This window comes from Pholis gunnellus, assembly GCF_910591455.1.
Source record: "Pholis gunnellus genome assembly, chromosome: 19".
Classification (NCBI taxonomy): domain Eukaryota; kingdom Metazoa; phylum Chordata; class Actinopteri; order Perciformes; family Pholidae; genus Pholis; species Pholis gunnellus.
In genome coordinates, this window is record NC_136546.1 from 16,131,461 (window position 1) to 16,143,672 (window position 12,212).

At 45.3% G+C, this 12,212-nt stretch overlaps 1 protein-coding gene across 1 annotated transcript; it reads right to left on the reverse strand.

Annotated features, from left to right (window-relative positions):
• Nucleotides 1–471: 471 nt before the first annotated feature.
• Nucleotides 472–12,153, reverse strand: rnf217 (ring finger protein 217). Its single transcript, XM_079180460.1, has 7 exons — nucleotides 11,148–12,153; nucleotides 8,443–8,664; nucleotides 8,170–8,334; nucleotides 7,149–7,246; nucleotides 6,952–7,055; nucleotides 5,438–5,509; nucleotides 472–4,845 (listed from the first exon to the last, which is right to left on the reverse strand). The coding sequence occupies exons 1-7, from the start codon at nucleotides 12,105–12,107 to the stop codon at nucleotides 4,766–4,768; spliced, it is 1,701 nt and encodes a 566-aa protein (XP_079036586.1). The 5' UTR covers nucleotides 12,108–12,153; the 3' UTR covers nucleotides 472–4,765.
• Nucleotides 12,154–12,212: the final 59 nt, after the last annotated feature.

The following is a 12,212-nucleotide window of genomic DNA, read 5'->3' on the forward strand; positions in this document are numbered from 1 at the left end:
GTATAAATACACAATTACAATGATGATGAATTCAAAAGCTTACTAAAAATAAATGTAGAAAATGAAAATGTATTTTAAGTGTCAGAGGTTTAAAGTTTGATCTAAATGCTGCAGAGCAAGTTCACTCTGAAGTGTATAGTGAATATATATAAGTATATATATATATATATATATGTGTGTATATATAAGTGAATATGAAGCATCACATAATAAAAGCACTCAAGTAAAGTACCGGAAAATTGTACTACGCACAGTACTTAAGGGGAATGTACTTTCCACAGCTGGTGTTTGTATAGCATGTTTCCTGTTAACCCTCTTACACAATGTCTGTCTTTGTATTGTTGATAGCAGCTTGAAACGTAAACAACTTCTACTAGTACTACTATTACTGCCACTACTACTAGTACTACTGCTAATAATAATAAAAACAATAAAGGGATTCACTTTTCAAACACAGTTCAATTTGTTTTATAAAGCCATTATTTATTCGCAATTTAAATTACAATGTGTTTATAATAGTAATCCTCAAAAGTAATCCTAATCAACACTGTGACTCTGTTACTCTGACTCTGCATCAGGTTGTGTTGCTTCTCCTCCTGCGGTGCACTTGTGACCCCTGCTGACACAGAGCTGAAGTCACAGCGGTGGTGGCAAATAAAACGAGACCAGAAGACATTCATTCGGTTTGTAGAGCCGACTGTCAGTGACTCAAAAACATGAAACATATCAGACAAACCCGTCAACACAAAGAACACGTCTCTATCAGATAAAACAGCAACAGAACAGTTTGGCATTTGACCCAGTTTACTTTATTCTTCGTCAGATCCTCAAAACAACGTGTGTGTGCCTGGCTAAGTGAGCAACAATAACAATAATAATAATAATATCAGCAGACATTTTTAACAGAGGCAGCAGGTGGAAGAATCTGTTCTTAGTGCAAACAAGGAGAACAGTTATCGAGTCGAAGACATTTCTTTGAATAGAAATACCGTTGAAAACAAAGTGTCGCGTGTAGACATAAAAACGCTCGCAGGCCTCCTGAGTTGAAATGAAGCCACAACATTTAGTCCCAACACGACACATTTGATTAGTTGAAAACGCCTTTTTTGTCCATACAAGACCCATCCAATGTTGGAAGCGGTGCTTGATGTGCTGCTGCTCGTTTTAATCTGCAGAGTCCAAAAGAGTGAGGTTTGTACCCGCCAAAATAAAGTGACAGTTGTGCAAAAACAATATGAGTATTTTGAGATGCAGCTTACACACCTGTATTGTGGTGGCAGAGGTTTGGTTTAATCTTTAGAGCACATTCTTAATAGGCGGCCTGATTGCACTGCACATTGCCCAGTGTCGGGGTAACAGATATATTTATTATTTGAGTAGTTTTATATAAATCAGGGGCCCCATATTTCTATTCATTACACTTTGCTTTAGCTGTTCTAACACATCATCTTTGGAGTCACACGGGGGCCCTGAAGCACAGGTTGGCACACCCTGACCTATAACAGCTGTGAAGGCACTATTGCATATTTATGTCAATAATCACTGGGATTGTAACACAAAACAAAACAAAACAAAACAGGCCGGGGGGGGGGGGGGATCAGCCAGCCAACACGCCCCAGCAAAGACAAATGATTGGCTCTCTCGTCACTGAATGAATTAAAGGTTTAGCTTAACCCAAACAGTTACTCAGTGTTTACAGAAATGATGAAGTCAGTAATATGTAGGATTACAACAAAACAAAACAAAACAAAGATGGCGTCGTAACACACATGTACGACATACATGTATAAACGTGAAAGAAATCAGACATGCGGCACAAAGACCGTCCTGTCATTATTCATTTACACTTCTCTTGTCGCAAATTCAGATTTAAAATCACTGTTTGACAGCAAACCTGTCAACCCATGCTCCTAAGACGTACTTCGTCTGACCAAATATTTAGTGTCGTTACTCGATAAATGATGCAAATGATTGATCTCTTGTCAAAGATGCCATCTGTTCATTTTGCAGGCACTGAGCTAAACAACGGACCGATTCAGCGGCGGTGCAACGCAAATGGCACGGCAACGTTTCTGGTAAAATGCTGTGGAAATAGTATAAAATAAAAATACTAAAAGTATGTAGCTACAGTAGATTAAACAGTTTTCACTCTGCTGATGCATCTCTGTGCTGAAAATCATTTAAAATACAAATGTCCATCTATGTCAGCTTTCATTCAAACAAACAAAAATGCAGCATTTCAACATGTCAGTGTAGCGCTCGCCGAGCAGTCAGATAAAACCTCTACGCATATGATGCACGTGCGCACTTGTTAAGTAGATTATTTCAATGCTTTTCCCAGTGATGGTACTACGGATACATATTTTCCCCCAAAAGCAACGCTCACGATACAGCAGAGTCAACCCGGGAAACGTCTGCGTCGCCGAGATATTCGGGTCTCCAGTGTTGTTTTGACTTTACTGGAATTAAACATGGTCGCTGTTCAGCAATTTCTGCGGCACAGCTCATGTGGTCGGGCAGAGGGAACAGAAAACAAACTCCCTGAGAGTGGATTCAAACCCAGAGACAGGACCTACTGAAAAGCAGTGTGTAATATATATATATATATACGTGTCTTTGACAGCTGGTATTTATGAACTCCCAGATGTAGAGAATGTGTGAGATCCCTGGGATAAAGAGAAGCTAACCATGCCTAGCATGCATGAACATCACCCCTGCTTCTCCTTCATGCTGTAAATCCTGGTTTCAAGTGATGAAATCTGCAGCAACGCTCAGCCTGAACTCCACTAGTAACCACAGATTTCAATGCGTTGATACTTCACTGCAGCGTTTTATCATTTCCTTTCTGCAGCATCTTCTATGTGCAGATGTATTGTGCTTCTCCGCCTCATTTCGTGTGTTTTCCTTTAAAACATCTTCGTAATAGTCTCACGATGGAGTAAAAACCCACCAACATCACTGTGAGTGATGTGGAAACCTGTGCTTGACCACAGCGTGCGCCGCAGGTAGCTCTGTGTCATCGTCACGTATATAAGAGGCTCAAAAGCGTCCCGTCTTGTTTCATCTGGTTTGGATGATATTTGGACGCTCATTTAGGAAGCTGAGGGCTGACAGCAGGGGGGGGGGTTAGAGGGATAAGTGAAGGACGCCAATCTGGCTGCTGCCAGGTGACGACCTTTAAAGCTCTTGAAAATCTCCCGTTTCCTGGCAGCACTCCGCCTGTGTGTGCTTTCTTGCAGTTTGTGCCCGTTAAGTTTGTGTGTACATGTTAAAAAGCCACCGTGTCACTATCTCTCAAGCAGACAGACGTCCTCCCACCGCTTCAATAAAATCAAAACTCTCCAAATGAGTTCTTAAAAACCTGATCACCTAAGAATTAGCATTCAAAACGTAATCCACCGCACATCTGCGCAGCACAGCAGCCTGATGATTACCTCATTTCTTTAAAGAAACAAACACCCTGTTTAGCTCTCAAGCAAACCACCAGCCAGGCCACATCGACGTGAACAGTGAAACCATCAATACCTGTTTACCTACGCGTACCATTTGCGATAGTATGTTCGGTCGATTTAATCCTAAGCAGCTTTGCACTATCGAAAGCATATTCTTACAATCTTACTAAGTCTGTTTTTTCATGCAGACTCCGGTACGCACCGACAGCATCAGCACCCAAAACCTCTGCAACAAGCTGAACAACAATAACAACGGAATCCAACAAAGGGGGGGGGGGGGGGGGGGGGGCAGGGTCCACATTCAGGGTTTTGTTTTTGGCACAATTGCCGCACAGCAGCTGTTGTTGTTGTTGGCAGAGACGACGGGGGTGCGAGCCGCCGTCCCGCCAGGGCAGAGACCAAAAGTAGAAGTGAGGATGTCAGGGACAGATAGGAAGAGGAGGAGGAGGAGCTGATGGAGAACCTTGACAGAACACGATGGAAGCTCGCCAAAATACCACTTTACAATATTTCCTTTAGCCGTCAGTGGGTTGAATGTGCGTTTGCAAAGCAGGACCACTTCTTAGAACGCTACGGTGGGTGTGGCCTGTACAACTAGGTGCCACTCTCGGGGTGGGGACACACGACCCAACTTTGTATGTTGCATCTGTGAGAACTAATCTTTTCCATCATGGCTTGGTCCTAAATTCAGTTTCCATCTTGCACTTTTGTCAAATTACTGACGAAACTTTTCGCTCAACAAGGAAGATATAATTTCCTCACATTCCTCCGCTGCTCCTCCAATCACCTTCCAGCAGTCAGCGTTTATAGTTTTGTTTCCATCATCCACGACATCCGTACAATAATATGTCGTCACGTCAAGCTCTAAACAAACCTGCCTCGTTCTCCTGAGAGACAGCTGTTGTTAAATGTATGACTGAAGAGTGCAAAACTCGCAAACGCACACGGCTGAAACTTCCTGTATTGTGTCTGAGACAAGAGGCGGCCGGAGAGAAAGTACTCGGCTTAAAATAGGTTGTGAAATTTAAAAGGGGATTCAAACACTTCCATCATGTGAAGAGCACTCAGGCCTTTTCTACTCGAATACCCAGCATTCCTTCTGCAGCAGTGGTTCCACCGCGGCACACATATCCGCGCCGCGATGACGTACGATTAGCCAGGCATCGCTTGATATGTTTATTTCCCTTCCTTCCGCTCTAATTTCATTTGGTAATCTCGTGACGTTGCCCTCAGACGTTTGCCATGACTCTGGCGTGTTCATCCCCGAGGAGGTGCGGGCGTCGCCTGGACGAAGTGCAGTGAAGAGGTTTCAGTCAGATCCACCGTCCGGAGCCCTGTGTGCGCTGCTTCTTCCTCCTCTTGCACACATAGTAGACCGGGAACACTACCAGTCCTGCAGAGAGAGAAGGCGGCTGTAGAGATGAGGGCTGAGAGTGGGCGACGGACGGATCAAAGCAAACGATTCTTGATTCCTAATTATACACATTTGAATGAACTACTCATTAATGTACAATGTAAATCTGGAATTACCCATTAACATCAAGCTCTGACGAGTGTTCTATATGGATTTGATTTGATTATTCCGTCTTACGGCACGCTGCCTTCACATTTGGCATATTTAGAAATTAATTGAGCTGAGAAAGAGAGCAGCAGCACGACACTGATTCTAACGACGATGGAAATAAATGACGCTAGACGCCGGCCCGCAGCGGATCATCCGTCAGACACACAGACACGGGAAAGAGATTAACGCTAATTACAGTTCAGCCGAGGCATCGAAAGTTCACCATACTGCCTGACAGAGTGCTCAGAGAGAGAGAGCACTCGGATGATATTACTGGTAGATGTAGTTTTAGGAAGTAAAAGCCAGAAACCCAGAGAGTGATAATCTGGATCTACAGCTTTGGCATTTTAAAAACAAGAAGAAGAGTTTACTTCTCTTCTCTTAGCGTGCGCCTGTGTGTTCATGTGTGTGATTGTGTTACCTATCACCAGGGCGAGAGCTCCGAGCACCACGACCAGCAAAATGACCACCGGGGCGATCAGCACCTTAGTGGCTGCAGAGAGAGAAAGAGAGAGAGAGAGAGAGAGAGAGAGAGAGAGAGAGAGAGAGGGAGGGGGAGAGAGAGAGATAGTGTGGGGGGGGGGGGGGGGGAGTAACAGAGAGAGAGAGAGAAACAGAGGGAGGGAGAGAGGGGGATGGGGAGAGAGAGGTAGAGTGAGAGAGAGATGGGAGAAGAACAATAATCATCCATAATGAATAAATATTGCACGATTCAAAATGAATGTGTTGTTTTCTTTCATTTTGTTTAAACTTTAATGTATCGCTGCTAAATATTCAAGATGTTTGGCCACCAGTGCATCCATTGGGGCCGTGGAGGAAAGCTGAGCAGATTTTAGGGAGAAAAAAAAAAATGTCTCCACCCACATTAAGACGTCGTTTATTACATGCCAAATGTGTGCCGCTAACAGTCCGTGGCATGGAGCCGTGACGGCTAAGTGGTTCTCGTTGAGGGACAAATTAGCTCGGAGTTCAGCAGGCGCCCTGCTGGGATAACTAGCTGTAGCTGTCATGGAGAGCAGAGTCAAACAAATCTATCAGAGTTCAGCTTCCTGGAGGCTTGCTGGTGCATGAATTTGATAACTGTGAAAAGATAATTATAGCTAACATAATCTGATATGTGATGATTTCACACTTCGTTATCAAGCTTTCCTTCAGGGGGCCTCAGACTTTAATGTGGAAGTGTCCACTGCTGCTGCAATCAAGAGGCAATTTAATGTCCGTCGGACGGGAAGGGGATGGCTTTCCATCACTACTGCTCTCTCTAATCTACAGTTATAATCCACAGCAGAGTGCAACATGACGACGCTGATTTATTTCAGGTCATGGGCATTATTGGGCAACGCAGGAAATCCCTTACTCAAGCAGATTACAGAAAATAAAGCAGGTTGAGGGAGTGTGGGCAGACCACAAAGTTTAACAGTTTATTTGCTTAATAACTCACTGAATCTACCACGTTTGTCACAGTAGCTGACAAACTTAGCTTCAAAGTGTGAATATGGTATTAAAGTAAAACTCAATATTCCTGACTGTATGCTACAGCCATGCTAAGTCTCTTTGAGGCTGCGTTGTGCTTCATGCTAACAGTGACTATGTCTGTTTAGCAGCAGCTATAATGTTTACAATGTTCACGTCTTAGTTTAGCGCGCTCGCATACTAACAATTGCCAATTAGCAAATAATATAAAGTACTGAGGCTGATGGGAATATCAATAGTTTTGCAGGTATTTAGTCATAAACCAAAAGTATTGGACAAAGTAAAATGTTGGCGTGATAGCGGTGCTAGAGGCAGAGGATCACAGTGGGGTTCATCCTCTGGGTACCATGAATATGAGATATCTTAATTTGGACCAAAATGGTGGACCTGAGGTTAAAAAGTGTATCTCTTTCCACACACACACACACACACACACACACACACACACACACACACACTTACCACAGACCGACCCTCTAATTAGCCGTCTCAGGTGAGGTTTATCAGGTAGATAGCGATACTTGCATCCAAACACGCTGAGGTTTGACGTATGGTCCCCGAAAAACCTGACAACAAGAAGTGTTTAAGATTGAATGAGATCGTCACATAAAAAGGAGGAGGAGTCAGAGAAAATAGAAAACAAAACAAAAGATTCTAACCGTAGGTGTCGATAGCACTCTCCACAGCGGTAACAGAAGTTAGTGTTACACTGCGTACATGTCATATGGTCACATCCCTCTGTACGCTGGATATGGATCTACAGATGTCGATGGAAGGAAAAAAAAGAAGAGGTTTACTTGACTTATTGATATAATTCACTCTTTCACTCTTTTTTGGTTTGGTCCCAGTTTGAATGCGTCATCATGTTCTCCTTCGGGACTCACTTCATGGTAAAATGGGAACAGTTCCCCAGTACTTAGCAGCACTAAAATGCAACACTGGCAGAGTTTACTACTCTCATTTTCAAACTATCAGCATCTGGTTCAGCATCTATTGAGCTGCGCTGCAATATGCAAGCAGCGGCACACTTAATGGATCCTCTCTGTTTGGCTGCTGCAGCGGTGAGCGGTGCGACTATAAACTGGGCATTAAGTTCAGCTGCTCTCAGCCTCTTTCCCAGCTGAACACAGCAGGACGTCCCGGTCAAACGCGATCCTCTCTCTCTCTCTCCCGGCTTCCAGAGCAGAAAATACAGAGACGCCGGTGCGGCGGATGCAGATGGAGAGTGAGCAAACAGTTTCCCACACACATATACACACACACACACCGGTAATTAGCTTAATCTACATCTTGCTTTAGTCATCTCCTGACAGTCAAATTCAATATTGTGTGGACTAACTTGGTCGTAATGGGACCCGGCTTGTTTTATGACAAGTGGGCGGGATGCCAGTGAGTCTACCAGATTTGGTTTAGTGCAGCAGAGACATCTCGGTCCAGCACTTCAAATCTGAGCATCTCTCCACTTCCCCTGCAGCTCCCCATCCATCATCTTGTTCCTGCTCTCGTGCTTTCTCTTAGCCTTCATTGATTTTTTTTTTCATCCACGTTTATTGTGCCCTCCATCAGTCAAACCTCTTTTCCATTTCCCCACACACCCACGGCACACGGTGACAGCACTCCTCTGGCCGTGCTTGTTCCACAGCAGAACAAACCCGCGTCGTGATAACTTGGGATTCTCACCCTGCACCGTGGACACTTCTGGGCGTTTCTTTGCCCGTGCTCGATGACGCTGGCCCAGCCTCGTAGCAGCTTGTCTCCCTTCCTGTAGTCGCGACATTTGACCCCATTGTGCCACGGCGCGTGGCATTTAAAGCACCACACAAACTGGCAATTGCTGCACTGGATCTAAGGTGGGGACAGAAGAAAGCAAGCACATCCGTACGTTACTTTTAAACATATACATCAGCTTTAATTTTCTGATGTTTCGTTGGCGTACTGGAGCCGTCATCTTACCTTGTACTTGTGCTCGGAGCGGCTGGGGTTGATCCCCTTCAGGGAGGTGAACTGGCTGCACTGGGGGCAGGGTTTGGTGCTCGAGTCCAGCTGACTCAGCTCCAAAAAGTAACGATATTTTGCCACGTCCTCATTGGCTAGATAGGAAATCACCACTCCCTCCTCCAGGTAGCCGCTGCACTCTGGGATCGGACAGCCGATGTACAATTTGGCTACTCGCACCTGGGAAACATCACAAAATATATGTGATTCCAAAAGGTTTGCATGCAATGAGACAAAGAACATGTGTTCAACCGTGTGAACGTGACACACAAAATATTTATCACAACAATTTTAATCTCTTTTGTCTTTCACAACCAAATCTGCACGTGGAGTAACTTCACACCGCTGACGGGACGGTTAATGATTTACCCAAGATTAGAGGCAGTAAGAGGGAGCTGAATAGAAGGCTGGAGGAGGCCGTGGAGAGAGTGGAAGTTAATATGTATCAAAGCAACACAATGACACACATTAGTTACTTCACACCAAGTGCTCTGCAGTCATTTAGTGGACCGTATCCACGCATGAGTTACACCGTCTGATCACGGACATCACAGAGTTAAAATAAAACATTAAACAAATTCAAAATGTTTCAAAAGGAGTCAAAATAAACATAGTTTGAAACAATGCTTCACCACCTTCAGGGACATTTTTACGTCATTAAATTCATACCTGGGTTCAACACAGGTGAGTGTGTTCAGATCTGAACTAATCTGACCTCAGATACATTAAGTATCATACTTCATTTTCACCATCTAGCTCTCTCTCTTTGTTTTTGTCTTTCTTTCCTCTCAGGGCATTTCTTCTTCTCTGGTTCCATCTCTCTCTCTCTCTCTCTTCCTCATTTCATATATTCTTTCTGTCTCTGTTCTCCGCACATATTCAGGCCATCAAGACCAGCTGCACTGACACATGATAAGGCATTTTGTCTGTGTCTGTGTGTGTGTGTGTGTGTGAAATGACAGCAAGAACAACAGAATCCGCCTCTGACGGTGTTACACCCAACACACACACACACACACACACACACACACACACACACACACACACACACACACACTAAAAGCCTGTTACAAGATTATAAAATGTATCCTCTGGAGGGCATGAGAGCTGCGATGTGTTGGCGTTGTTGTCATAACACTGTGATGACCAATGCCAGACTGGTCGGATGGGTTGTGAGTGCTGCCAATCTGTCTCTCACATACACGTGTCACCGCCATTCCGGAGTACTCGGAGTATTTGTACACTGAGGTGTACTTCTGCCCGTTTTTAATTCATGCATGAGCCCATATTTGGAGACCTGACAGGTGGTGCTTGAGCTCATGTGACGGGGAAATGATGTAGAGAGATGCACATTTTCCCAGTGGACCTAAACATATCTAAACACCTACTGTTATGGCAGAATACGTTCTCTACTATCAGCTACCATATCCTTATATCTAACCTTTAGAATAAGCCCGACGCTGCCTCCTTGAATAACAGCAAACTACTGGTTTTAAGACATGGTTAGCACCAAAGCAGTGCAGTCTAGTGCCCAGGAGCAAGGCACTGAGCACATACTCCTCCTGACATAACGCTTAATGTACCTACTGAGGGTTTGCAGTAGCTTACATTGACGGAAAAAAAAAAGAATTCCACCCACACAGGATAGTTTACACGACCCGTATCTCATTCCAGCGTTGTTATCAGAGCTCGTCTCTGTGTTTGTGTGATTATTCACGCCTCGTTATCACAGCAAGACAGATAAAATGCTGTCCGTCTCACCGATAAACACCGTTGTATCTAAACAGATTAAAGGAGATTACAGAAACAGTAGCAACGGACCTGTGATTGTTACTTGCGACAGCATGCAGGTTTGTTATGATCAGAGGATCATACCAGTTCATGAAACCGGCACTTTAAAAAGACATCCATCCTGAAATACTTTAGCTCCGTTAGATCGGCGACGTGCCTTTCATTGCAGAGTCCCTATTTCTCTGGCAGCTACACTGAATCAAAGGAAGTTAATGTATCTCTCATGTATTATTCAGTTCCTTGATTTATAAGTGTAAATCATCACCGGAATCAATGAACAAGAGATCTCACTGAACATATAGAGTTGCAACATAATGCAGTGTAACCGATACGTTGTGTCCCTTTTGTGACCTATTTTTGGCTGAGTTAAATAATGACTTTGGGAATGGTGCAGCTGGGATGCTCGGGAATATGTTCTGGCATCAACAAGGCATTTTGGGACGTGAGGGCAACGATGTAGGACATGCACAATGTTGAAGGACACGCGCGTTCAACAGCTTTTTGTCAAAAACAATCCAATTTGAGTGCAGAATGTGTCAGTGACCTAAAAGCAGTTGTTATCACATCATGAGGAGACCTGCAGATGTTGCCTTGTGACATTTAGGTAACAATTTAATGAAATAGAAAGCCCATTTAAACCCATTTAGACCTGCTCAATGCCAGCCAGCTCCAGGTATTTTACAACAGTTCCCAGAATTGATCCATGCCCCATGCCTTTGAGCAGATAATACACCAAACATAACACTTCAGTATTGTGAGTGTGTATGTTGTTGTTGTTGCTCAAGGACACTTCAACCAGCTGCTGACTGACCCAGCAAGACCTGCACTACCCCCCCCCCCCCCCCCCGTTGCTCAACCTCCCTCCTACCAACCTGGGAGCTGACGTAGAGTTTCAGACACTCGTCGCACACGGCCTTCCTGCAGCAGGGCAGGGGTGCGATGGTTTTCTCCTCCAGGCACACCCGGCAACTCTGCACCGCAGTCTCGGCACCGGCCTGCTCTGCGGACAGCCGGTAGGCCATTGCACCGAAAGGGTCCACCAGGTCGTCCAGTGTGTACAGAGCCGGTTCGGGACTCGAACCCGCGTCCAGCTCCATGTCCGGTGCGCCTGACGCGACCGTTTCATCGTCCGTGATTTCAACTTCTCGCTCGCGGTCGTTAGCAATGCAGTAAACAGTGCAGTAGACGTGCTCTTTAGTGCTAAAAGACTCGTCTGAAGCGACCGCGTCGGTGTCACCGTCACGCCTGTGACGTCGCAGACCTGTAACGGTTAAGCGTTCAACTCCTTTTACGTTAGAAGTCGTCAAGTCGCTCTGGGTTGGCTCGTTTTTAGTCCCCGCGTCGCCCGTTTCTCGCTCCGACTTTTTACACTCGTCGCGTTCATTTCCGTGACCGTTTGAAACGTCACTGTCAACGTTTCCTTCGCGGGTTTCATGCATCCGACTGTTTGTATTTAAACACAGAGAGGGAGACTTCGAAACGCCGAAATTCCTCCTCAAAATCTCGACTGCACTCGCCCTCCTCCTCCTCTCTCCTCCTCCGCCGTTGCAGTTGTTGTTGTTGTTGCCCTTCGCATCCTTCCCTTCCTCGCCGCTCCTCTCCTCCGAGTACCGCTCACCTCCGTCGAGGGACAACCGGGAGTTTGATCTGGTGACACGACGACTCAGATCTCTGACCGACGGTTCAACTTTCCCGTCCGTGGAGGAAGTTTCTGTCGGCAGGTTGCGGGACAATTTCACCCTCGCCTCCTCGAGACTGCTCATAAAGCTCGGCATGTCACAGGCGTCGTCTATCGGTTCGTCATCTTCCATCCCCGATGTTGCTCTCCCCATTTAGTGAGCGGGTTCTCTCACCCGGACGGTCCTCTCTCTCTGCCCGTCCAGCTCTTACCCAGATGCTACTACCAAAACAAAACAAAGCGGAGAGCAGCTCGGTGC

Bases quoted from the DNA above. Each gene is read 5' to 3' on its own strand.
- rnf217 (XM_079180460.1), bottom strand. From the start codon at position 12,107: ATGGGGAGAGCAACATCGGGGATGGAAGATGACGAACCGATAGACGAC. The intron at 8,335-8,442 runs GTAAGATGACGG...TCCCCACCTTAG, and splicing joins GCTCCGAGCACAAGTACAAG to ATCCAGTGCAGCAATTGCCA. The intron at 4,846-5,437 runs GTAACACAATCA...CTCTCTCTGCAG, and splicing joins AGCTCTCGCCCTGGTGATAG to GACTGGTAGTGTTCCCGGTC.